This window comes from Nomascus leucogenys, chromosome 8 (genome assembly GCF_006542625.1).
Source record: "Nomascus leucogenys isolate Asia chromosome 8, Asia_NLE_v1, whole genome shotgun sequence".
Classification (NCBI taxonomy): domain Eukaryota; kingdom Metazoa; phylum Chordata; class Mammalia; order Primates; family Hylobatidae; genus Nomascus; species Nomascus leucogenys.
This window is the reverse complement of record NC_044388.1, coordinates 47005589-47029646: the sequence shown is the minus strand read 5'-3', so window position 1 is coordinate 47029646 and position 24058 is coordinate 47005589. Positions and strand designations below refer to the sequence as shown.

At 42.9% G+C, this 24058-nt stretch overlaps 1 protein-coding gene and 1 pseudogene across 3 annotated transcripts in view; one reads left to right on the top strand and one right to left on the bottom strand.

Annotated features, from left to right (window-relative positions):
- Nucleotides 1-17081, bottom strand: part of POLB (DNA polymerase beta) — a 33654-nt gene extending 16573 nt beyond the window's left edge. For all 3 annotated transcript variants that reach the window (XM_003269639.2, XM_030817193.1, XM_030817192.1), the window contains exons 1-6: nt 16842-17081; nt 16458-16515; nt 10055-10121; nt 6177-6251; nt 5195-5253; nt 2689-2738 (exon numbers count right to left, since the gene is read on the bottom strand). In XM_003269639.2, coding sequence (XP_003269687.1) covers nt 2689-2738; nt 5195-5253; nt 6177-6251; nt 10055-10121; nt 16458-16515; nt 16842-16902 — 370 coding nt within the window. In that variant the 5' untranslated portion in view covers nt 16903-17081. The remainder of the gene's footprint in view (nt 1-2688; nt 2739-5194; nt 5254-6176; nt 6252-10054; nt 10122-16457; nt 16516-16841) is intronic.
- LOC105740161 lies at nt 12872-13756 on the top strand (annotated as a pseudogene).
- Nucleotides 17082-24058: the final 6977 nt, after the last annotated feature.

The following is a 24058-nucleotide window of genomic DNA, read 5'->3' as shown; positions in this document are numbered from 1 at the left end:
GAATCTGGGAGGTGGAAGCTGCAGTGAGCAGAGATTGCACCACTGCAATCCAGCCTGGGCAACAGAGCAAGACCCCGTCTCGGAAAAAAAAAAAAAAAAAACAACAGAATCACACCAAATTTTACTGACTACAGCAAAAATCAACCTTATAAGAATCAATACGGTTTAATTTATGGTTAAGAGCAGCCGTAGTAACCATAACTTCTGAAGGTTTTCTGATTAACTAGGTTTATTCATATTGTTCATTTGTTCTTTCACTCTTTCATTCCATTAGTACTGAGTAGTAGATTTGTGCAGTCATTGTGCTAAAAATCCTGTTAAGCCGGGCGCAGTGGCTCATGACTATAATCCCAGCACTTTGGGAGACTGAGGTGGGAGGATCATGAGGTCAGGAGTTCAAGACCAACCTGACCAACATGGTGAAACCCTGTCTCTACTAAAACTTCAAAAATTAGCCAGGCGTGGTGGTGCGCACCTGTAATCCCAGCTACTCAGGAGGCTGAGGCAGGAGAATCACTTGAACCCAGGCGGCAGAGGTTGCAGTGAACCAAGATTGCACCACTGCACTTCTGGGCAGACAGAGCAAGACTGTGTCTCAAAAAAAAAAAAAAAATTCCATTGAAAGGAAAATTATTACTGTACCTGCATTTTTTAACTTAAAAATTGTCATAACATCCCATATTAAGTCTAAAAGTGACTCAGTTCCATTCAGATGTCCCTTTACTGGGCATGAGTCCAGCTGTTAGCCTTGTTAAAGAAACAGCAAGATAAGCATGCTTCAAAAGCAATTCCTACAAGCCCCCTTATAGTCACAAATATACACATTCCCTCTGGAGATATAAAATGGAGAAAAATAAGCATCTTTATGAAATATAGAGCACTTAATATTTCCTATGGTTACGTGCACACAGAAAACACTGAAGTATATGACTAAAACTGAAGAAGTGGAAATATTGAGTGTGTTATATAGATATATATAGTTACAGATCTCAATAATTGTATTCCTTATGTGTGAATTGTGAAATAATATAAAAACGAGAACAGTAGATCCTTGACACTCCCAAGAGATGCAACTCAATACCTCCAAGAAACCCACAGATTCTTGACCCCTTTAGCCAATCATTTCTCTCATATAAGCTGTCTATACCACAAGCATCAAAGCATAAACCTTGTATGAGATGCACATGCAGAGTTCATTCTCTAGCAATGTGGCTCACACAAATACTTAACTTAGTAATATTACTAATCATGCCTCATAAGAGTTGGTTACCATTTTTAAGCAGTACTTACTATGTACCAAGCACTCTGCTAAGTGCTTTACATATATTATTGCATTTAATTGTATGAAGCAGAAATACCCATTTTGCAGGTGTGAAACGGAAGCAATAAGGTCATCCCACTCTAATAAAGTAGTGGAGGTGGGATTCAAAGCCAGGTCAGTCTCCAAAACCTGCCTACCTAACCATTGGGCTGCTTGCAAATACTCACAAATACTAAATCCCAAATGCCATGGATATGCCGTAAGAATCCATATGTATACATACACCCATGAACAGTATAAAGAGATAAATTACATGTAAAGGATTACTATATTTAAGGAAAACGTTTTATAATTACTTGTTAGGCTGTATTTTTATCTTTTCTTTGAAAGCAAAAATTCCTTTAATAACCATTACAAATCCCTTACAGAATCTTTTTCAATAATATATAACTTAGCTTTTAATCTAAGATTTTATTGCCTAAAATTTTATTAAAGAAATAAAGGGGGCCAGGCGCGGTGGCTCACGCCTGTAATCCCAGCACTTTGGGAGGCCGAGGTGGGCAGATCACGAAGTCAGATCGAGACCATCCTGGCTAACACAGTGAAACCCTGTCTCTACTAAAAATACAAAAAAAAAATTAGCCGGGTGTGACGGTGGGCGCCTGTAGTCCCAGCTACTTGGGAGGCTGAGGCAGGAGAATGGCGTGAACCCGAGAGGCAGAGCTTGCAGTGAGCCTAGATCATGCCACTGCACTCCAGTCTGGGTGACAGCAAGATTCCATCTCAAAAAAAAAAAAAAAAGAAAGAAATAAAGGCAATTTAGATATTTGAAAAATCTGCAAATGATAACTATTTCATTGCTTTTAAGTCAAGAGGTTGGTTCTTGGTCTTCTTTTTTTTTTTCTTTTTTTTTTTTTTTTTGAGACAGAGTCTCACTCTGTCACCCAGGCTGGAGTGCAGTGGCACCACCTCGGCTCAATGCAACCTCTGCCTCCTGGGTTCAAGCAATTCTCCTGCCTTAGCCTCCCGAGTAGCTGGGATTACAGGTGCCTGCCACCACACCCGGCTAATTTTGTATTTTTGGTAGAGATGGGGTTTCACCATGTTGGCCAGACTGGTCTCGAACTCCTGACCTCAAGTGATCCACCCGCTTCCCAAAGTGCTGGGACTACAGGCGTGAGCCACCCGCGCCTAGCCCTGCTTCTTGGTCTTCTTAGTTTTCTCTGAGTTAGTTACAAACCTAAAAATGTTTATGATGGTAATATAAACTATACCCTATATCTACTCCACTACAGAGTTAAAAAGAAAATCTTATCATTTGTATCTACTGATTGAGAATGGGTTTTTCAAGTTGAAGTCTGTTAGAGCACTATTGGTCCTTCGGGACCATATTTAATCTGGAATTAGTGACCTACAGTCATACTCACCTTCTAGTGTTTTAATTCCTTCATCTACAAACTTCCTTGCAGCAGATGGACTACAAAAAGAAAAGCATTATCTCAATATTGGGTGAAACTTGGGATCCTTGTAACAACCATGTCTTAATAGTAAGAAGAGTTGCTATTAAGCTAAACAAGACCTGCTAAAATGTTGCATGGCTACTTTGGTAATGTTCAACTGTATCTGAAGTACGAATTATTGAAGCTTCAATCACTGGGAAGACAACTATGAACTCAGACATAAAAAAGATGTCTAAGCAGCTGCTGTCATAGTGCCCATGTACAGATGGCACTTGAAAACTGTTCATTCATTGAACTAAGATTTACTGAGGGCCATTATGTGTCAGATACTCTCCTGGGTGCTGAAAATGTAGCAGGAATAAGAATTTAAGTGGGTAGATAGAGACAATAGATAGTTACATAAGCAAGAAAAATATCAGGTGGATAAATTAAAATAGAATGATATGACAGAATGGCTGGGTCCTACTTTAGACTGAGTGGTAGAAGGTCTCTGAGATGATATCTAAGCTGAGGTTTGAATGACTAAAGAACCAGCTATTGAGGGGATCAAAGAGAAAAACGTTTCGGGAAAAGAAACAATTAGTGCAAAGCCCTAAGGCTGGCATGAGCTTGGCCTGTTCAAGAGAAGAGAAAAACTAGGATGCATAGAGTGATGTAAGTGACGGTATGAGGTACTATGGAACAGTACACAGGTATTACACTCTACTGTGCGTTTAGAGCCATGGTGATAGGTTTGGATTTTATTCTGAGTGCAATGGAAAGCTATTAGAGGACACTGCACAAAGCAATTGATAAAATCTGATTTAGGTTTCTAAAATATCACTTTATTCATATAAATAAATCAGAATGTCAGAAATGACTGAAGATGCTCTTATAGGATGGGGACAGAAGGAACCTTACTGATTAACCCAACTTCTCTCTTATTTCATAAGGAAGGACACTGAAACCTAGAAAGATGAAGCGATTTGCTAAGGTCACAAATCTAGCTGGTGCTAGCTAGACCATTATCCAGATTTCCTGACTCTCTTCTCACCGTACCAGTTTACAGCATAATAAAGCAGGAGCGGGCAACAGAAAGAAATGCATACACACATATAAACATACAAGCACAATAGTCTGGGGCCACAGTGTTTCGGGACAAATAAACCTGTATCATTCAGTAAGCTATGCAAATATCATCACATTATATTGTGATACAGAAACTGATACTGATGTTAGTTAGGAAGGCAATGCAGCATAGAAGAAACAGAACTGAACTCAGAGTCAGAAGATATGGGTTCAAATCTGGCTCTGCCATGGTTACTCATGTTCTACATTCAACTTTCAGTTCTCTTGTCTAGAAAAAAAGGATAATAGATGCTCTCTAAAACACCTTGTGGTTCACACCTATAATCCTAGCACTCTAGGAGGCTGAAGTGGGAGGAAGGCTTGAGGCCAGGAGTTCGAGACCAGCCTAGGCAACATAGGGAGACCTCTTCTTTACAAAAAATACAAAAATTGGCCACACATGGTGGCGCAAGCCTGTAGTTTCAGCTACTCAAAAGGAGTACTAAGGCAGGAGAGTCACTTTACCCCAAGAGTTCAAGGTTACAGTGAGCTATAATAGCACCACTGCACTCCAGCCTGGATGGCAGAGTAAGACCCTATCTCTAAAAAAAAAAAATTTTTGTAATTCTTCTAATGAAAATTTTATAATGGCCTTGAGTCCCCAAGGAGTCACTTTCATTTTCAATATACTAGGTTTAAGAATTTAATATGTTTTAGAATAACTTTCACTGAAAATGCTGCCATTTAAAGAACAAATCATTATATTTAAAGGAATGCCCCATGCCATAAAGATGAGAGCACTAAAGCCTTAATATTTCAATGTTAATCTTTACTTCAGCCAGTGTCAAAAAAGCCCCCCTTGGTACTAGCTCAAATTTTAAGATAATAATCCATTCATTTAAAAATGCTGGAAGCTGGGCAAGGGGGCATGCACCTATAATCCGAGCTACTCGGGAGGCTGAGGAGGAAGAATCACCTGAGCTCAGGAGTTCAAGACCAGCATGGGCAACATAGCGACCCTGTCTCAATAAAAAATAATTTTAAAAAAGCTTGAGGGCTTGTTCCAAATTCATGAGGTGCTATGATAAATATCATGCTCAGAGAAACAAAAGAGGCCAAGCTGGAGCAGGAAATAGATGCACACAGAGCAAGTGGTAGTGGAGTTCAGAGGAAGGAGAGGTTCTTTCTGGCTGGGTAACCAAACTGGTTTCATGAAGGAGGTAACATCTGCCGTGGATGGGGACCTTACAGTAGAGACACTACCTGAGGAATCGGCCTCAGATCATAAGCTATGGAAGGGTGAACTGTATGGCTAAGGTACAGAGGTGGTGAAGTACAGGTTTTGAGAAACAGCATGTAATTTACTTTGGCTAACAGGAAAAATAAACTAACTGACGACTGTGTCTGCTTAAAAAATAGTTCTTACCCAATGCCACTAACTCGAGTCAGGAAATTGATGGATGAACTCGTATCATCCTGCCGAATCTTTAAGAAAAAGAAAGTCTAACAATGATTTAGGAATGCTTTGAGGACTTAAATGATCTTATTGGAAACATACCAGTCTGCTAAAAGACATGAAGAGCTATTTACATTTGCCTGGGTGACCCACACAAAATTATTCACAAGTAACCTAGGGAGTAATAGGTGAATAACAGAGTAACTGAAGATGTCTCATCTCTAAGTTATCCAATACTTTTAAAAGGTCTATTCTTAACAGATCAGAAGTGATATAATTACTATCATAGGGGTGAAATAAAACCATAAAAATGCTTGGGAGAGTGTAAACATAGAAATTCTAAAAGATGGCTGGGTAGGGTGGCTCATGCCTGTAATCCCAGCACTTTGGGAGGCTGAGGCGGGCAGATCACAAGGTCAGGAGATCGAGACCATCCTGGCTAACACGGTGAAACCCCGTCTCTACTAAAAATGCAAAAAATTAGCTGGGTGTGGTGGCGGGCGCCTGTAGTCCCAGCTACTCAGGAGTCTGAGGCAGGAGAATGGTGTGAACCCAGGAGGTGGAGATTGCAGTGAGCCGAGATCACGCCACTGCACTCCAGCCTGGGCAACAGAGCAAAACTCCATCTCAAAAAAATAAAGAAAGAAATTCTAAAAGATAACGATCTATTAGTCAAAGTTTATAATCTCTTTTCTGAATAGTACTGAAAACGATGAGCCAACTCTATTACGGGTGTTAATAGTCTCTTAAATGCCACATAAAACAAGTGAACATTTTATGGAAACAACATTCAAAATTTTAAAGATAGAATAGTTAAAGCCATCAACTCCACTCACCTCATTTCCTGTGAGTCTCACTACAGTGAATGGCATCGGTCACCCTGCAATGACGCTACACAGTGGCCATAAAGGCAGATACTATAATTAATGAAGTAAACAAGTTAAAATTTTACCTTTTCCAGTTTACGTAATTTTCCAGTTGCTAAAAACTCATCAATCTTTTCAGCAATTTTTGTTCCTACTCCAGGCTACATGGAAAATTAGAAATATAAAAGTCATATGAATATAATGCTTACCAAATTACTAAAAGATAAAGTAAAAAGCAGAAAATGAAAAACAAGTGAATACCACGTGATAAGGTTTGAAATAAAGGACACAGAAAATTGAACCCCAGAGAAAATAAATTCTCCCAAAGACAGAATGCTTACATGAATGACAAAAGGGAAACTCTGAGAAAATAATTATATCTTATTTAAAATTAACTTTTGTTTTATGGCTACACAGTGTATCACTGTATAAATGCATAATAATTAGCAAATACCCTACAGGTAAACATGTAGATTGTTTCCAATTATTTGACAGTATAATAATATGCATAAACTTCCTTTAGAACAGAGGTTGTCAAGCTTCTGCATACATCAGCATCACAAGGGGGCACTAGTTAAAACACAGAATGCCAAGTCCCACCCTAGAGTTTCTCATTCACCATGTCTGGGGTAGGGCCAAGAATATGCCTAAGTTCTCAGGGGACGCTGATGCTGCTGGCCTAGACACCTTGTTCTAAGAAGCGCTGCTCTGGAACTGCACATTCCAACATGGTACACTAGCCACATATGACAATTTAAGTTTAGATTAATTACAATTTAAAATTCCATTCTTCAGTCACAACATCCACGTTTCAAGAACTCAATGGCCAAATGTGGCTCGTGGTTGCTGTACTGGGCAGCACTTCTCTAGAATCTAAGTTTTGGGGGAGCAGAGATCCTGTCTTTTCATTTTGTTATCCCTAGTGACTGGCATACAGGTGATCAAAATTATGAATTAATGAATCCTAGTAGATACATATCTCTATTAGTTTCCTTAGGAAACATACGAAACATACGTCAAAGTGGAATTGCTACGTCAAAGGATATATACATTCTGACAAAGCAGCCTTCAGAAAGGCTGTAACAACCAACACTTTCATGGGCAGTAAATGAGGGTCCTTTTTTTCACATCTTTCTCCACACTGCATGTATTTGATGGACACTATATAGTGTCTTGTTTAATTTGCAACTTTGGTATCAGTAAAACTGAACTTTTTTTCATGTGTATTGGTCCTTTTTAGTTAAACATTCAGCATGCTTAATAACAGGTGTGCCAGTTATTTCCTACTGCCACTTAGGCCTAGGTTCACTCATCAATATTCTTGATTTATTTAATGTTTAATAAATGTCCCCAAATTACTGAAAGCATATTCAAGCTTCGCAAATAGCAATTACCAGATAGAAATGAACAAAAGATTTAGGAAGCAGAATAGATTAGTTGTTCAGGCTCATTTCCTGTATCAGAAGATTTTTTTAAAAGGTAATTATTTTTCCCTTTACACATAGTGCTGCAATAATTTTACTCAATAACATACTGACCTCAAGCAATTTAGACCCAAGCTACTTTCTATACCAAACATTAAGGAATAAAAGACAAACTACTCATTCTGGAAATTTCAGATTTCTAGAATTACTGAGAAGTAATAGATTAGATAATCTAAGAAGAATCCATTACTTCCGTTACTAAGAAGGAGTAGATTAGATAATCTAGAATAATTTCTAGAATTACTGAGAAGTAATTCTAGAAATAGGCTAGATAGCAGCTCTGTGATTCTTAAATAATTGTGAAAAGGAATAATGATGAGATTTTTACATCCAGTCTTATGCAAAAGGAATTTTGGATACCTCTGTATTCTTTTTAGGAATATACCATAAGCGCAGATTTGAGATGAAGTGTATCAGAGCTTTTCAGTTTTTCTCCAAGAAATGAGCAGGCAATTTGCAATAAACATAAAAAAGGAAGTACTGTAGGGATAAAAGAGGAAGTGAATGGAAGCAGGAGTAGTTCCTGAGACTATCAATTGGTCAGTTCACCAAGACAGAAACACAGAATTAAAGTCTAATGTATTTATAACTTACTTGGCTAGTCTATTTAAGGAGGATATACTGATGCTGAGAACTGTCTATGCCACAAGGATTTAAAGCCTATATATCAGAGCATGATCTGTACTGAGTAATGAAGTCAAGGTTAAGATGTGACACATGTCGAATGTGGACAATCTGGACAATCTGTCACTAAATCACAAGATGTCCAAGATTTATGGTAATGTTATGACTTTGAAAGGCAAAAATACAATGGCAGTTATGGGCCAGGCATGGTGGCTCACACTTATAATCCCAGCACTTTGGGAGGCTGAGGCAGGAGGATCACTTGAGCCCAAGAGTTCAAGACTAGCCTGGGCAACATAACGAGATCCAATCTCTACAAAAGAAATAAATTAAAAAAAAAAATCTGAGTGTGGTGGTGCATGCCTGTAGTCCCAGCTACTCAGGAGGCTGAGGTGGGAGGACTGCTTGGCTGGGGGGTGAAGGCTGAAGCAGTGAGCTGTGATCATACCACCACTGCACTCCAGCCTGAGTGACAGGGCAAGATCCTGTCTCAAAAAAAAGAAAAAAAAAGGGCAATTATGGCTCATCTCCTGAGAAGGTTAAAGATAATCAAATGTTAATTCTTAAATTCCAGAGGACGTTTGTGAAACATTAACAGGTAAAGAACAAAAGGAGGTGATAACTATCAGGACCTGGACTACTCAAAAGGCATCTCAGGCCGGGTGCAGTGGCTCACGACTATAATCCCAGCACTTTGGGAGGCTCAAGGCGGTGGATCACCTGAAGTCAGGAGTTTGAGACCAGCCTGGCCAACATAGTGAAACCCTGTCTCTACCAAAAATACAAAAATCAGCTGGGCATGGTGGCGCATGCCTGTAGTCCCAGCTACTCGGGAGGCTGAGGCAGGAGAATCACTTGAACCCTGGAGGCGGAGGCTGCAGTGACCCAAGATTGTGCCACTGCACTCCAGCCTGAGCAACAGAGTGAGACTCTGTCTCAAAACAAACAAAAAAGCCATGATAATTTGACATCTTTCACAAAAGATGAATAAGATATGGTCCTTAAATTTAAGGAACTTTGAATCATTTAGTAAGATTTAGATGAGACAACAATCTGATTATCAATAGACAGACCATCTCAGGATATTCTTAGTGATATTACAGGTTGAGTAACCCTAATCCAAAAATCCACATTCCAGAATGTCCAAAATCTGAAGCATTTTGAGTGCCGACATGACACTCAAAGGAAATGCTCATTGGAGCATTTTGAATTTCGGATTTTCGGGTTAGGAATATTCAACCAAATACAAATACTCCCAAAAAAAAAATCCAAAATCTAAAATACTTCTCTTCCCAAGCATTTCAGATAAGGGGTATTATATTACAAATTAACAAGGGATGTGACCCTCTAGAAACTGTGACACAGTACACAAGGCTTCGTGGAAATTACAGAGAACAGGGCTAAATGCCATAAAATAAAAGAGTCTTAATCATGTGCTTATTAGTAAGATCTCTCTGGGGAACACGCACTCTCACTAACTCACATAGGTTCCTACACCTGGGGATCAGAGAAAAATAGGTGGGACTAGATATGCTAGTGCCACTTGGTCACTCTTCTTAAAAAACAACACTCAAGTTGAAATTCAACGTGAGTACATGTATATATTGTAACAGAGAGAAAGAAAACTAAAATTACATATATTTTAAAAAATTTTAACCCATCTTCCCCCAAATGAAAACATTTTGACCTTGAAAAAGTGTGTATGAAACAGCATGAATGTTATTCCGAGAAATCAGGAGTAGTGAAATCAGCCCGTGTGGGTCAAGGCTGCTTCAGACAGGCAAGTTTGGTTTGGTGGGAACCCACCAAATTTGGACACGTGTGAACTCTTCGATCAACAGGCTAACTAAACTTACCAATTTCTTAGCTTCAGCTCCACTCTTTATTTTGTGTGGGTATTTTGCTATAACAGATGCTGCTTTTCTGTAAGGAAAGAAAAAAAGGAAAACCAATTAGAAATCCAGCAAGGCCTTAATTTTTCTTAAACTGGAATACATATACAAGCAAATATCTATGCTTATGCTTTCACCAAGATAACTAATTTTCTTTTTATTGTTTTTTTGAGACAGTCTCCCTCTGTTGCCAGGCTGCAGTGCAGCAGCGCAATCTCAGCTCACTGGAACCTCCACCTCCCGGGTTCAAGTGATTCCCTTGCCTCAGCCTGCTGAGTAGCTGGGACTACAAGCGTACCACCACACCCAGACCTTCTTGTATTATTTATTTATTTTTTTTTTTTTTATTTTTATTTTTATTTTTTTTATTTTTTTTTGAGACGGAGTCTCACTCTGTCACCCAGGCTGGAGTGCAGTGGCGCAATCTCGGCTCACTGCAAGCTCCGCCTCCCGGGTTCACGCCATTCTCCTGCCTCAGCCTCTCCGAATAGCTGGGGCTACAGGCGCCCGCCACCACGCCCGGCTAATTTTTTTTTGTATTTTTTTTTTTTAGCAGAGACGGGGTTTCACCGTGGTCTCGATCTCCTGACCTCGTGATCCGCCCGCCTCGGCCTCCCAAAGTGCTGGGATTACAAGCGTGAGCCACTGCGCCTGGCGCCTTCCTGTGTTTTAGTGGAGACGATGTTTCACCATGTTGGCCAGGATGGTCTCGATCTCCTGACCTCGTGATCCACCCGCCTTGGCCTCCCAAAGTGCTGGGATCACAGAAGTGAGCCACTGTGCCTGGCCTAATTTTCTACCTCCATATGGAACTTAAAACTCAGATGAGCTGACAGACCACCTACTATATGTCTAACTTTTTTTTTTTTTGAGATGGAGTTTTGCTCTTGTTGCCCAGGCTGGAGTGCAATGGCGCAATCTCGGCTCACCACAACCTCCGCCTCCCGGGTTCAAGCAATTCTCCCGCCTCAGCTTCCCAAGTTGCTGGGATTATAGGTGGCCGCCACCATGCCCGGCTAATTTTTTGTATTTTTAGTAGAGATGGGGTTTCTCCATGTTGGCCAGGCTGGTCATGAACTCTGACCTCAGGTGATCCACTCACCTCAGCCTCCCAAAGGAGGCTAGGATTACAGGCGTGAACCAGCTAGGATTATAGGCGTGAACCACCACTCCTGGCCACTTTTTTTTTTTTTTTTTTTTTTTCTGAGACGGAGTCTCGCCCACTCTGTCGCCCAGTGTGGAGTGCAGTGGCGTGATCTCAGCTCACCTCCACTTCCCGGGTTTAAGCAATTCTCCTACCTCAGCCTCCTGAGTAGCTGGGATTACAGGCATGCGCCACCACGCCTGGCTAATTTTTTTGTATTTTTAGTAGAGACAAATAACCATGTTGGCCAGGCTCATCTCAAACTCCTGACCTTGTGATCTGCCCACCTTGGCCTCCAAAAGTGCTGGGATTACAGGCGTGAGCCACCACGCCTGGCCTATGTCTAACTTTTAAAGTGTCTTGAAAAGCTACACATTTGAGAATAACTGAATTTAAACTCTGTAAGTCAAAGAGTATGATTTGTACTGAGGAACAAAGTGACTTGTTTTGATTTGTGCTGAGTAACAAAGTGATTTAAACTGTATACATAATACTCAAGGGATGGGGAGACCAGCTGTCTTTCTTTCTTTGGAAGTAAGTGGAAATTATCATTGGGCCCCCTTTTTTAAAATAGCCAGTTTTTAGAAATTGTTCATAACTTCCTCATAAAAATGTGCCACATTTGAATTATTAGACACCAGATCTGCTTATGGATACGTATTTTATTTTTTCTTTTTGAGATGGAGTCACCCAGGCTGGAGGGCAGTGGCACCATCTTGACTCACTGTAGCCTCTGCCTCCCAGGTTCAAGCGATTATCCTGCCTTAGCCTCCTGAGTAGCTGGGATTACAGGTGTATGCTACCACACCTGGCTAATTTTGTGTGTGTATATATATATATATATATATGTGTGTGTGTGTATATATATATATATATATGTGTGTGTATATATATATGTGTGTGTGTGTGTGTGTGTATATATATATATATACATATATTTTATTTTATTTTATTTTTTTTGAGATGCAGTCTCGCTCTGTCACCCAGACTGGAGTGCAGTGGCGCAATCTCAGCTCACTGCAAGCTCTGTCTCCCGGGTTCATGCCACTCTCCTGCCTCAGCCTCCCGAGTAGCTGGGACTACAGGCACCCGCCACCACGCCTGGCTAATTTTTTGCATTTTTAGTAGAGATGGGGTTTCACCATGTTAGCCAGGATGGTCTCGATTTCCTGACCTCGTGATCTTCCTGCCTTGGCCGACCAAAGTGCTGGGATTACAGGCATGAGCCACCGCGCCCGGCCAATTTTGTATTTTTAGTAGAGACAGGTCTTCACCATGCTGGCCAGGCTGGTTTCCAACTCCTGACCTCAAATGATCCACCTGCCTCAGTCTCCCAAAGTGCTAGGATTACAGGCATGAGCCACCACATGCAGCCCTTGGATAGCTATTTTAAAATTCATAGTTTCAAACTGCATTCCCTTATGTCCCTATATCAATTTATTTATTTTTTTAATGCAAATGAGGTGTTGCTATGTTGCCCAGGTTGGTCTTGAACTCCTGGGTTCATGCCATCCACCTGCCTTGGCCTCCCAAAGTGTTAGGATTACAGACGTGAGCCACTGTGCCTGGCCCCTATATCAGTTTTTAAAAACTGTTCCCGCCTTTCCACCCCCTAGTGCTGCTGGGCCTGCAGGTCTCTGTTCCACAGGATGGAGTTTGTTAAAGTTGTTAAGAATAAGGCCTACTTTAAGAGATACCAAATGAAACTTAAAGATGACAAGATGGTAAAACTGATTACTATGCTCAGAAACGCTTGGTAATACAGGATAAAAATAAATACAACACACCCAAATACAGGTGATAGTTCATGTAACAAACAGAGATATCAATTGTCAGATTGCTTATGCCCATATAGAGGGGGATATGACAGTCTGCGCAGCATATGCACACGAACTGCCAAAATATGGTGTGAAGGTTGGCCTGACAAATTATGCTGCAGCATATTGTACTGGCCTGCTGCTAGCTCACAGGCTTCTCAATAGGTTTGGCATGGACAAGATCTATGAAGGCCAAGTGGAGGTGACTGGCGATGAATACAATGTAGAAAGCATTGATGGTCAGCCAGGTGCCTTCACCTGCTATTTGGATGCAGGCCTTGCCAGAACTACCACTGGCAATTAAGTTTTTGGCGACCTGGATGGAGGCTTGTCTATCCCTCACAGTACCAAATGATTCCCTGGTTATGATTCTGAAAGCAAGGAATTCAATGCAGAAGTACACCAGAACACATCATAGGCCAGAATGTTGCAGATTACATGCACTACTTAATGGAAGAAGATAAAGATGCTTACAAGAAACAGTTCTGTCAATACATAAAGAATAGCATAACTTCAGACATGATGAAGGAGATGAAAGCTCATGCTGCTATAGGAGAGAATCCGGTCTACGAAAAGAAGCCCAAGAAAGACGTTAAAAAGAAGAGGTGGAACCGTCCCAAAATGTCTCTTGCTCAGAAGAAAGATCACATAGCTCAAAAGAAGGCAAGCTTCCTCAGGGCTCAGGAGCAGGCTGCTGAGAGCTAAACCAAACAATTTTCTATGAGGATTTTTCAGATAAAGACAATAAACTTATGGACAGAAAAAAAAAATTGTTCCCACTGCAGTTCAGCATAAAGCGGTGACCTGTAATTCTTGCCCACCTCCACACATATCCAGTTTGTTAATCTGGTGACAGATTGGATACACTCTGGGAGCTTGCTGATGGTATTCTGTCTATAATTTCAATGCAAAATGCAATTCAGAGTTGATGCTGATGAGAAGTGACAGTACAGCTAAGTCAAAAGCATAAACACTGGATAGTCTTTGGAACCTTGGATTTTCATTCTGTTATAGCACAAATAACCCTTTATATTTGGATTTGAACTTCTCTCTAAGCACGTGACTGATGATGAATCTGAAAAGACATATTTCTAAGCAAAGGAGCAGGCAAGCACAGTTTATGGAGGGGATCATTTCAGGAAAGGCAAGTAGTTCCAGGTCATTGGCACTGTGAGGCAAAGCCTAAAAGGGAAGAAGAATCAGATCAAAGGCCTTTTGTATGCTATGATGTATTTGGGTTTTATCAAGGTAAAGAGAAAATATTATTTAATTATTTGAATGACAAGATCAGATAACTATTTTCAAAAGAATACTTTGGCCACAATCAAGAGAAATGTCTACTGGGGTAGGGAGGAGCATGCAGGAGTGGTAGGGAATCACTTGCTTTTCCAGACTTATTTCCCACTCATACCATACCCCTTAAGCAAACTGAGTATCTGACTTCTAGAAAACGTTATACCCTTCATGTCTCAATGCTTTGGCACATTTTATTTGTCTAGACTGCTGGCCCTCTCACTTATCCCCTGATGAGCTTCTTCAAACTAAACACCTCCTTTCTGAGGCCTGCTGTGATCCAAATAGAATACAAAGTTGAATATCTCTATAATTTTGAATCATCAAATGTATGGATGATAATACAATTATTTTACTTTACATAGGAAGTCACAGAAGTAAGGAAAGGAGGGAGCACAATCAGCTCTGAACTGTGTAGAGTGGGAATGGAAGAAGGGAGCTGACTTGGGATAAAGACAGTATAGGGCTAAAAATGTGGAAAAAAGTCCAGTGATACACAGATTTGGAGTCAGTGACATAAGTGGCCTTTCAAAGTCAAGAATGGCAAGATTGCCAGGGAAACTACAGAAGTAAGAAAAGAGGGCTAAGGGCAGGCAGACTTCCCGGAACCACAGGTTAACTATCCCTTATCAGAAATGCCTAGGACCAGCATTGTTTCAGATTTTGAATTTTTTTCAGGGTTTGGAATATCTGCATATACATAATAAGATATCCTAGGGATAGGTGAGATCCAAGTCTAAACACAAAATTCAGTCGTATTTCTCATACACCTTATGCACATACCCTGAAGGTAATCTTATATAGTCGTTTTAATAATTTTGTGCATGAAACAACGTTTTGACCATTTTGACTGCCCCCTACTACATGAGATCGGATGTGGAATTTTCCACTTGTGTCATCATGTCGGCAATCATCCAGATTTTAGAGCATTTTAAATTTTCAGATTAAGGATGCTCAACCTATACCAACATAAAAAGGTAAGACAGAAGAAGAGATGAAAGACCAGAAAGAGTGCCATTACAGAAGTCAAGAGATTTTCACAGCATGAGCTAGGGGTGAATGCCACTGAAAGTCCAATAAGATGAGATGTAGGTGAGAGGATTTTCAGAGCAGTGATAGGTCTAGGCAAGGACTGGGACTTCTTAATGAGTAAATGATTAGGTATTAAGAAGCCCAGGCAAGGAATGAAGAATTTTCAAGAAGATTCACCGTAAAGTGAGAAAAGAGGTAAGGTGCTAGCTAGAGGGAAGTTAAGATTGTTCTGGTTTTGCTTTTAAGAGCTTAGGGACTTGGGCATATTTATAGGCTAAGGAGAGCTGGCACCGAGGCTGATGCCTGGAATCCCAGCACTCTGGGAGACTGAGGTGGGTGGACCATTTGAGCTTAGGAGTTGGAGACCAGCTTGGGCAACATAGCAAAACCCTGTCTCTACAAAAAAAAAAATGAAAAAGAAAGAAAGAAAGAAAAAAAAATTAGCTGGGTGTGGTGGCGTGCACCTGTAGTCCCAGCCACTAAAGAGGCTGAGGTGGGAAGATCACTTGAGGCTGGAAGGCTGAAGATGCAGTGAGCCATGATCATGCCACAGCGAGACCCTGTCTCAAATAAAAATAAATAAATAAATAAATATAGGCTAAGGAGTAGAAGCAGGTGGATGTGGAAAGAATGAATAGGATAAGGCCCCTGGTGAGATAGACAAGGGCAAAGACAGGATCCCATGAAGGTGAGATCAGGATCCCACAGGATCAGCTTCAGACCAAAAGAAAAAATGTGATTCCTTGAACCACATATATTTCACAGTATGGACTTCATCCGCTGTCTTTCATTACGGTTAAAATTACACTGCATTTCTAGTAATTCATGTTTGATGATGAGAAAAATATATATCAGGCTACAGCTATCTGCAATCAGAACTGGGAACTTATCTGAACTGATCCTGTAAAGCACTGCCCACATTTTTCAAGAAATACTGAGTAAGGTACCACCCTCGATTCTTGCTTTTTTTCCCGCTCTTGCAGATGGACCAAATATCCACTGGGCCCTCAGTCCTGTTAATTGCCACACTAAACAGGGTATCCCAGAGCGTATGCTACCCGAGAATGCTGCACTGTCCCACCTGTAAGCATTGTACTTGTGGATAGCTTGGCTCACGTTCTTCTCAAAGTTTGCGAGTTCTGAAAGGCAACAGAAGGCTCGGGTGAACAAGAACCACGAGTAAACAAACGAGAACTGTTTTCTGGAAGGGGATGTGGCAGCCTCTAAGAGACAGTGACCACCCGTTTCCTCCAAGGGCCAGACCAAAAGCAGCCCAAGCGATGGCCCAGGTGTAGCCGGCAGGACTGACAACCAGCCAGGGGCGCCGGAGGGAGATCCCCATGGAAGACGACCCGCTGCAAGGAGCCGACCCCACCCACTGGACTATCGGGGTGGGAGAGAAGGAAGGCAGGGGAAGGGGCTGGAAGGAAAGAAGAAAGCCAGCGGGGCCCGGTCCGGTGCTAACCTGTGAGCATGTCGGTGATTCCCCCATTGAGAGTCTCCTGCGGCGCCTTCCGTTTGCTCATGGTGGCCTGCACCCGAGATCCCCAGAGTGTTCAGAATCAGGGACTAGAGCCCTCTCCCAGCTTGAAGGAGGTACCAGGACTTGGAGACCGACGCAGGAGCAGCCCTGCTCCGGCGCGACCGGCGCGACCGGCGGAACAATGGCTGCCCCGGACAGGGGGCGGGGCGCACGGCGCTTCTTGTGACGTCACGCGTCCTGGGCGGGGCGGGGCGGGACGGAACAAGGCGGGGCGGGGCGGGGCGGGGCTAGAGGGGCGAGCCCAGAGGGGCGAGCCCTCGGCAGGTGAGGAGAGAGAACCCGGAGGGTTCGTGGACTCGTGGACGTGGACACGGCGCGGGGGAAATAGGCACCTCAGAATGACAGCCCAGGGGCCTTCCTATGGGAAGACCTGGAGTTTTGACCTAAGATATTAAATCTGTTTTCTCAGTGTTTATCTGGAATCCTTTCCCTAGAAGGGGAAACAGGAGTGCGATCTTGATTCTGAAATACTTGCGCTGGTTGGGTAGCTTCCTGCACAAAAATGTGCACTGTAATAGCGACCCAATGCATGGCGCGTTTTGTACGTGGTCAGAGGCGACACTGGCGTCACACTGCAAAACTTTCTCTAAGGATACCGGGCAGTCCACACTCCAGTGCAGCCCCTTACGTAGTAGGGCGCTGCCGGAGCCCAGCGTGAACCATGCCGGAATCCTCCCGCACACAACGTGTTAGTACACCTACCAACCAGTGTCAAAAGATATTTTATTTTTAATCCCCCTGCCTTTGCGGTAGGGACCAAATTAATGAAGAGACCACAAGAAAGGGAGAAGTGTTTTATCTAGATCATGAGCAATGGAACCCTAATTATAACATGACCTACATCTGAGAAATTTACAATCTGCTTGAGAAATGGAAATGTGACATCAGCAATAGTTTATTTTACAAGCGTAACTCCTGGGTTCATATCGAACTGCAATTCCAGGCAATTGCTTTGTGCATCGAAAAATTAAAATTTGTTACAAAATGATACGTAGTTGCTGTAGAGAAATCTGGAAAAATGTATAAAAGGAGAAAATCAATCAGTGATCTCACCCTACAGCTGAACTATTATTAATATTTTGGGACATACACTTCTAGTCTTCTAACAAAAATTCCCATTATGTTCCAATAAATATCATTAGTTTCTTTGATTAGCAAGGTTGTGGTGATTGTGTTTCCTTACAATATCAGTGTATATCTTAAGTTATGCTTATTGGAAATCTGTAATTCTTCTTTTTTTGAATTTCCTATTCATATCATTTACTCATTTTTCTAATGGGGGTAGTTTGTTACTAATCTGGTAGATCTTTTCTATATATTACTTTTCTATATATTACTACTTGCCCTTTTATGGATAGCTTTTGTAAAAATTTTGTAAATATTTGTATTTTCCTCAATTTATTACTTGCTTTTTAACTTTACGCCTGCAATTTCTTAACTATCTGATAAGTTAAGCTGCAGTGAGCTGTGACCACTCTCATGTATTCTCTTTATTCTCACTCACATATATGATTTGTCCTAGTTTTTCCTGTTCACATTTTTTTCTGTCCAATCTCTATTCCAGGTGATATTCAGATTATTTTGCTCTGAAGAATTATTCCTCCTCAAATAAAAATGTAATTACCTCTGAATTTTAAAAGTTACAAATGTAGGGAATTGTGGGATCATTTTTACAATTTTTTTTTGTTTTTTTGAGACAGAGTTTCGCTCTTGTCCCCCAGGCCAGAGTGCAATGGCACGATCTTGGCTCACTGCAACCTCTGCCTCCTGGGTTCAAGTGATTCTCCTGCCTCAGCCTCCCGAGTAGCTGGGATTACAGGATCTCGCCACCACGCCCAGCTAATGTTTGTATTTTTAGTAGAGATGGGGTTTCACCATGTTGGCCAGGCTGGTCTCAAACTCCTGACCTCAAGTGATTCTCCTGCCTCGGCCTCCCGAGTAGCTGGGATTACAGGATCTCGCCACCACGCCCAGCTAATGTTTGTATTTTTAGTAGAGATGGGGTTTCACCATGTTGGCCAGGCTGGTCTCAAACTCCTGACCTCAAGTGATCCACCTGCCTTGGCCTCCTAAAGTGCTAGATTACAGGCATGAGCCACTACACCCAGCCCATTTTTACAAATATTATATTTTTAAAATTAGTGCCAGAGATACCAAGGAAAATAATCCATTATATCTGTCCTTATCATCTTAGAACAACCTACATTTGATCTGCTTCACAACTTTCTTCTTGAAATAACTTCTAAGATTCCACATGCTCTGGGTTTCCTTCTTCCTCACTGGCCACTCCTCAGCAGGGTGTGTGTGTGTGTGTGTGTGTGTGTGTGTGTGCGCGCACGCGCGCGCGCCTAAGCACTGGTTCCCAGCTCCTCCTCCACTCTACAGCCTTTTTGGTAAATGGCTTCACGCTTCAATCTTCTAACCAGCTTTTCCAACTTGTCCAGTTTTACCTGTTTAAATGGCATGTCTAGCTTGAAGTCTCCTAAACTCATAGTTCAAGTCTTGACCTCCCCCTTGAGTTCCAATCTCATACATCAGGCTGTCTACTGGATAGCTCTAGTCCATAATAGGCATCTCAAAGATAAAATGTCCTAAAGAACTCCTGACTCTTCCCCCACCAGCTTCTCCTTAACTTTCCCCCATCTCAGTTAATAGCATTTTAATCCACCCTGCTATCAGGCCAAACCCATAGGAGTCATTTTTAATTGCTCTTTTCACACCCCACATCCTGTCTGCCAGCAGACCTTGTCTGTTCTGTCTCAGGAATATGTGCTGAACTGGATGACCTCTCACCCCGAGCTGCCACTGCCCTCACTCAAACTCCCATGACCTCCTGAACTGTCGCCAAAGCCTCCTCAGCGGGCTTCCTGCTTCTGCTCTTGTCCTCTTATAGAACATTCCCCAAACAGGACGGGTGATCTTTTTAGGATGTAGTATCAAAATATGTCCCTATTTATACACCCTCCCACTGCACTTAGGATAAAATCCAAGCTCCTGGTGGGGCGCAGTGGCTCATGCCTGTAATTCTAGCACTTTGGGAGGCTGAGGCAGGCGGATCACCTGAGGTCAGGAGTTCAAGGTCAGCCTGGCCAACATGGTGAAACCCCATTTCTAGGTAAAAATACAAAAATTAGCCAGGCGTGGTGGTGGGCGCCTGTAATCCCAGCTACTTGGGAGGCTGAGGCAGGAGAATTGTTTGAACCCTGGAGGCAGAGGTTGCAGTGAGCCAAGATAGGGCCACTGCACTCCAGCCTGGGCAACAAGAGTGAGTCTCAAAAAAAAAAAAAAAATCCAAGCTCCTTTTCATGGCCCACAGGGCCTTATGTGATCCATCTCCTGCCTGCTCTCCTACTGCATTTCTTGCCACTTTTCTCATTGTTAGGACACACACACGTCCGTATTTCATACATACATGTGCCTGCTCAGCGTTGTCCCCTCATTGTATGGTTCTTTCCCTGGCTGCCTTCTTCTCATCATTCAGGTCCCAGCCTGGCAGTCACACCCTTGTCACGTTCCTGGACCAGGCCCAGGTTTTTACTTGTGTGTTTCCTTCACAGTACTAAGAACAACTGGAAACTTTCACACATGGTTGCACATTATGCACTCCCTGCTCACTCCTCCTACCAATGTGCAATGTCAGTTCCATGGGAGAAGGGACTTAATTTTTGTTTCCACATAAGTACTCAATAAAGTTAATGTCTTAAATTGCAGTTTTGCTGAAGTGTCAAACACGGCCACCTGTAATCCCAGCACTCTGGGAGGCGGAGGCAGGAGGATCGAGCCCAGGAGTTCAAGACCAGACTAGGCAACATGGCGAGACCTCATCTCTTTTACAAAAATAAGAAAAATGTATTGGGTGTGGTGGCACGAAGAGATGAAGCATGGGACTCTTGGACTCATTCAACCATCTCAGTAGAAGTCAGGAATAGAGATGGGATTATCCTAGAAAATTTGTGGAGGACCCTCTTGTCTAATGGCATTGAACTCTGTGACATTACACAGGGGACCCACAAGATTTTTGAGAATGTTACATCAGCAGAAACAGCTTAGCCTGGAAGTGACAGAGGCAGTGTGAAATGAGAAAAGGCTGTTGAAATCCTAACTGCTACAGGCAGGAAATGGGCTGATAGAGCTACTGGGCTGCAAACATGCTATCCTTCAAGAAAAAGCAAGAATGACTCCAACGGTAGAGCCAGAGGCACAGAGGCAGAGGCCAGAGGAGCAGACAGAAGTGATGGATGCAGAGACACAGGCCTATGAAGTCACTGTGAGCACAGACTCAGAGCCCTATGGAGCCACCATGGGTACAGAGAGGCCCATGGTTCTGCTGTGAGCAGACACAAAGGTCTGCAGAACTGCTGTGGGCCCAGTGGGCGGCACTTCAAGCTAGGGAATTATTTGCAGGCCATGAATCCTAATGGAATTTTCTCTGCTAGATCAAAATTGGTTGGGAATGGTGACTTCTTTATCCCTTCCAATTTTCCCTTTCAGAATGAGAACATCTATCATATGCCTATTACATCGTTTTAAATAAATTTATTTATCCAAATTCCAAAGTTATTTGGAAGCTGATAACCTGTAGTATCACAGGTCCACAGCCAGAGAAATTTAATCCTAAAATGAATCATGCATGGGGTCTCACCCACATCTGACTTAGATGATGAGATGCAGGACTTCTGAGCTAATATATAGATGCAAATTTGGTCTTAGTTCATGCTGTATGAGTTGAGACTTTGGGAGATGTTGGGAGAAACAAATGTCTTTTCCATGTAGGACAAATATGGATTTTGGGGTACCAGAGGGTGGACTGTAGTGGGCTGAATGATGGCCCCCAAAAAGATATGTCCACATCATAATCCCCAGAGCCTGTGAATATTACCTCATATGGCAAACTGTGATTACATAAAACATCTTGAGAGAAAGTGCTTACCCTGGATTTTTCAAATTGGCTCTAAATCCATTGAAAAGTATTCTTGTAAGAGATACACAGAAGAGATGTGACAGAGAAAGCGGCAGCAATATGACCCAGGGGCAGAGATGCAGTCACAAGTCAAGGATTGCCTAAAGCCAACAGAAGCTGGACGCCAACAGGGACAGAACCTCCCTAGAGCCTTCAGAAGGGGTGTGGTCCTGTTCACATCTTTATTTTAGACTTCTGGCCTCCGGAACTGGGAGAGAACTAAGTTTCTGTCATTTAAGCCACCGAAGTTGTGGTAACTAGCTAGGGCAGGTCTAGGAAACTAACGCAGGTAGAGAGAGCAGGCTTTCTTGGGGCTTTCTTGTCTGTGCCCATTGGTCGGCTTCTCCAGCACTCAATCTTTTTTTTTTTTTGAGACAGAGTCTTGCCCTGTCACCCATGCAGTGGCATGATTTTGGCTCACTGCAACCTCCACCTCCCTGGTTCAAGCGATTCTCCTGCCTCAGCCTCCTGAGTAGCTTGGATTACAGCCGCATGCCACCACACCCAGCTAATTTTTGTATTTTTAGTACAGACGGGGTTTCACCATGTTGGTCAGGCTGGTCTCAAACTCCTGACCTCCTGACCCGCCTGCCTTGGCCTTCCGAAACCAGCACTCAATCTTGAGACAAGAAGAAAAGCCACGGAATAACTACCAGAGTCCTTCCTCAGATCCCAAGGTCCAGGGATAGTCTTCCGTCTTATCTCTACCTTTCAGAGTCTTGTGTTTGTTTATATGACCAAGGAGTTTAGCTGTACTTACTGAGATGAAAAAGTGTATCTATCTCATCTTTTCTGGAAGCAGACATCCTAACTCCTGGATTTTCACTTTTTTTTTTTTTTTTTTTTTTTTTGAGACAAAGTTTCGCTCTTGTTGCCCAGGCTGGGGTGCAATGGCGTGATCTCAGCTCACTGCAACCTCCGCCTCCTAGGTTCAAGCGATTCTCCTGCCTCAGCCTCCCAAGTAGCTGGGATTACAGGCATGTCCCACCACGCCTGGCTTTTGTATTTTTAGTAGAGACAGGGTTTCTCCATATTGGTCAGGCTGGTCTCGACCTCCCGACCTCAGGTGATCTGCCTGCCTCAGCCTCCCAAAGTGTTGGAATTATAGGCGTGAGCCACCGCGCCCGGCCTGGATTTTCACTTTTTAATCAATTACACTGTTCCAGCCATAAACTTTTGTTTTCCATTTTTTTTTCTTTCTTTTTCACAACTTGTCCTGTAACTGAACAGCCATAAACTTTTAAAATGACTGCTTTGGTTGGCATTTTCTTGGTCAAAATTCTTCAGTGACTCAGTTGCCTGTAACATAAGCTCACAGCCCTTAGCCCAACATCCTTTCCCTCCCCAATCTGACCCCATCCTTGCCTTTTGGGTGTTATTTCCCACTGTCATTTACCAGGGTTTCCAAAATTGTGCTTTATTAAATGCTAGTTCATTGGAATGTTAATACATGTTTCGCACACACAATCAGCAGGAGAAAATGTTTCTATAGCCAAATGACATTGGTAAACAGTGTTTTTATACAAAGTTAAGCCGGTTTCTTTATTATTAGACTTTTCAGATACTTTCCCAGTGCATAGTGCGAATCTCCACAAAGCAAGTGAAACATGAATCGTTCCCTAAACTTACTTGACCACAGAATGCTTCATTCTATCTCCACGGAAACCACTTGTGAAAGTCTCCTACTCCAGAGCGCCTCTGCCCGGCCGCCCCGTCCGGGAAGAAGTGAGGAGCGCCTCTGCCCGGCCGCCCCGTCCGGGAAGTGAGGAGCGCCTCTGCCCGGCCGCCCCGTCTGGGAAGTGAGGAGCGCCTCTGCCCGGCCGCCCCGTCCGGGAAGAAGTGAGGAGCGCCTCTGCCCGGCCGCCCCGTCCGGGAAGAAGTGAGGAGCGCCTCTGCCCGGCCGCCCCGTCTGGGAAGTGAGGAGCGCCTCGGCCCGGCCGCCCCGTCTGGGAAGTGAGGAGCGCCTCGGCCCGGCCGCCCCGTCTGGGAAGTGAGGAGCACCTCTGCCCGGCCACCCATCGTCTGGGAAGTGAGGAGCGCCTCTGCCCGGCCACTCATTGTCTGGGAAGTGAGGGGCTCCTCTGCCCGGCCGCCTATCGTCTGGGAAGAAGTGAGGAGCGTCTCTGCCTGGCCGCCCCGTCTGGGAAGTGAGGAGCGCCTCTGCCCCGCCGCCCCATGT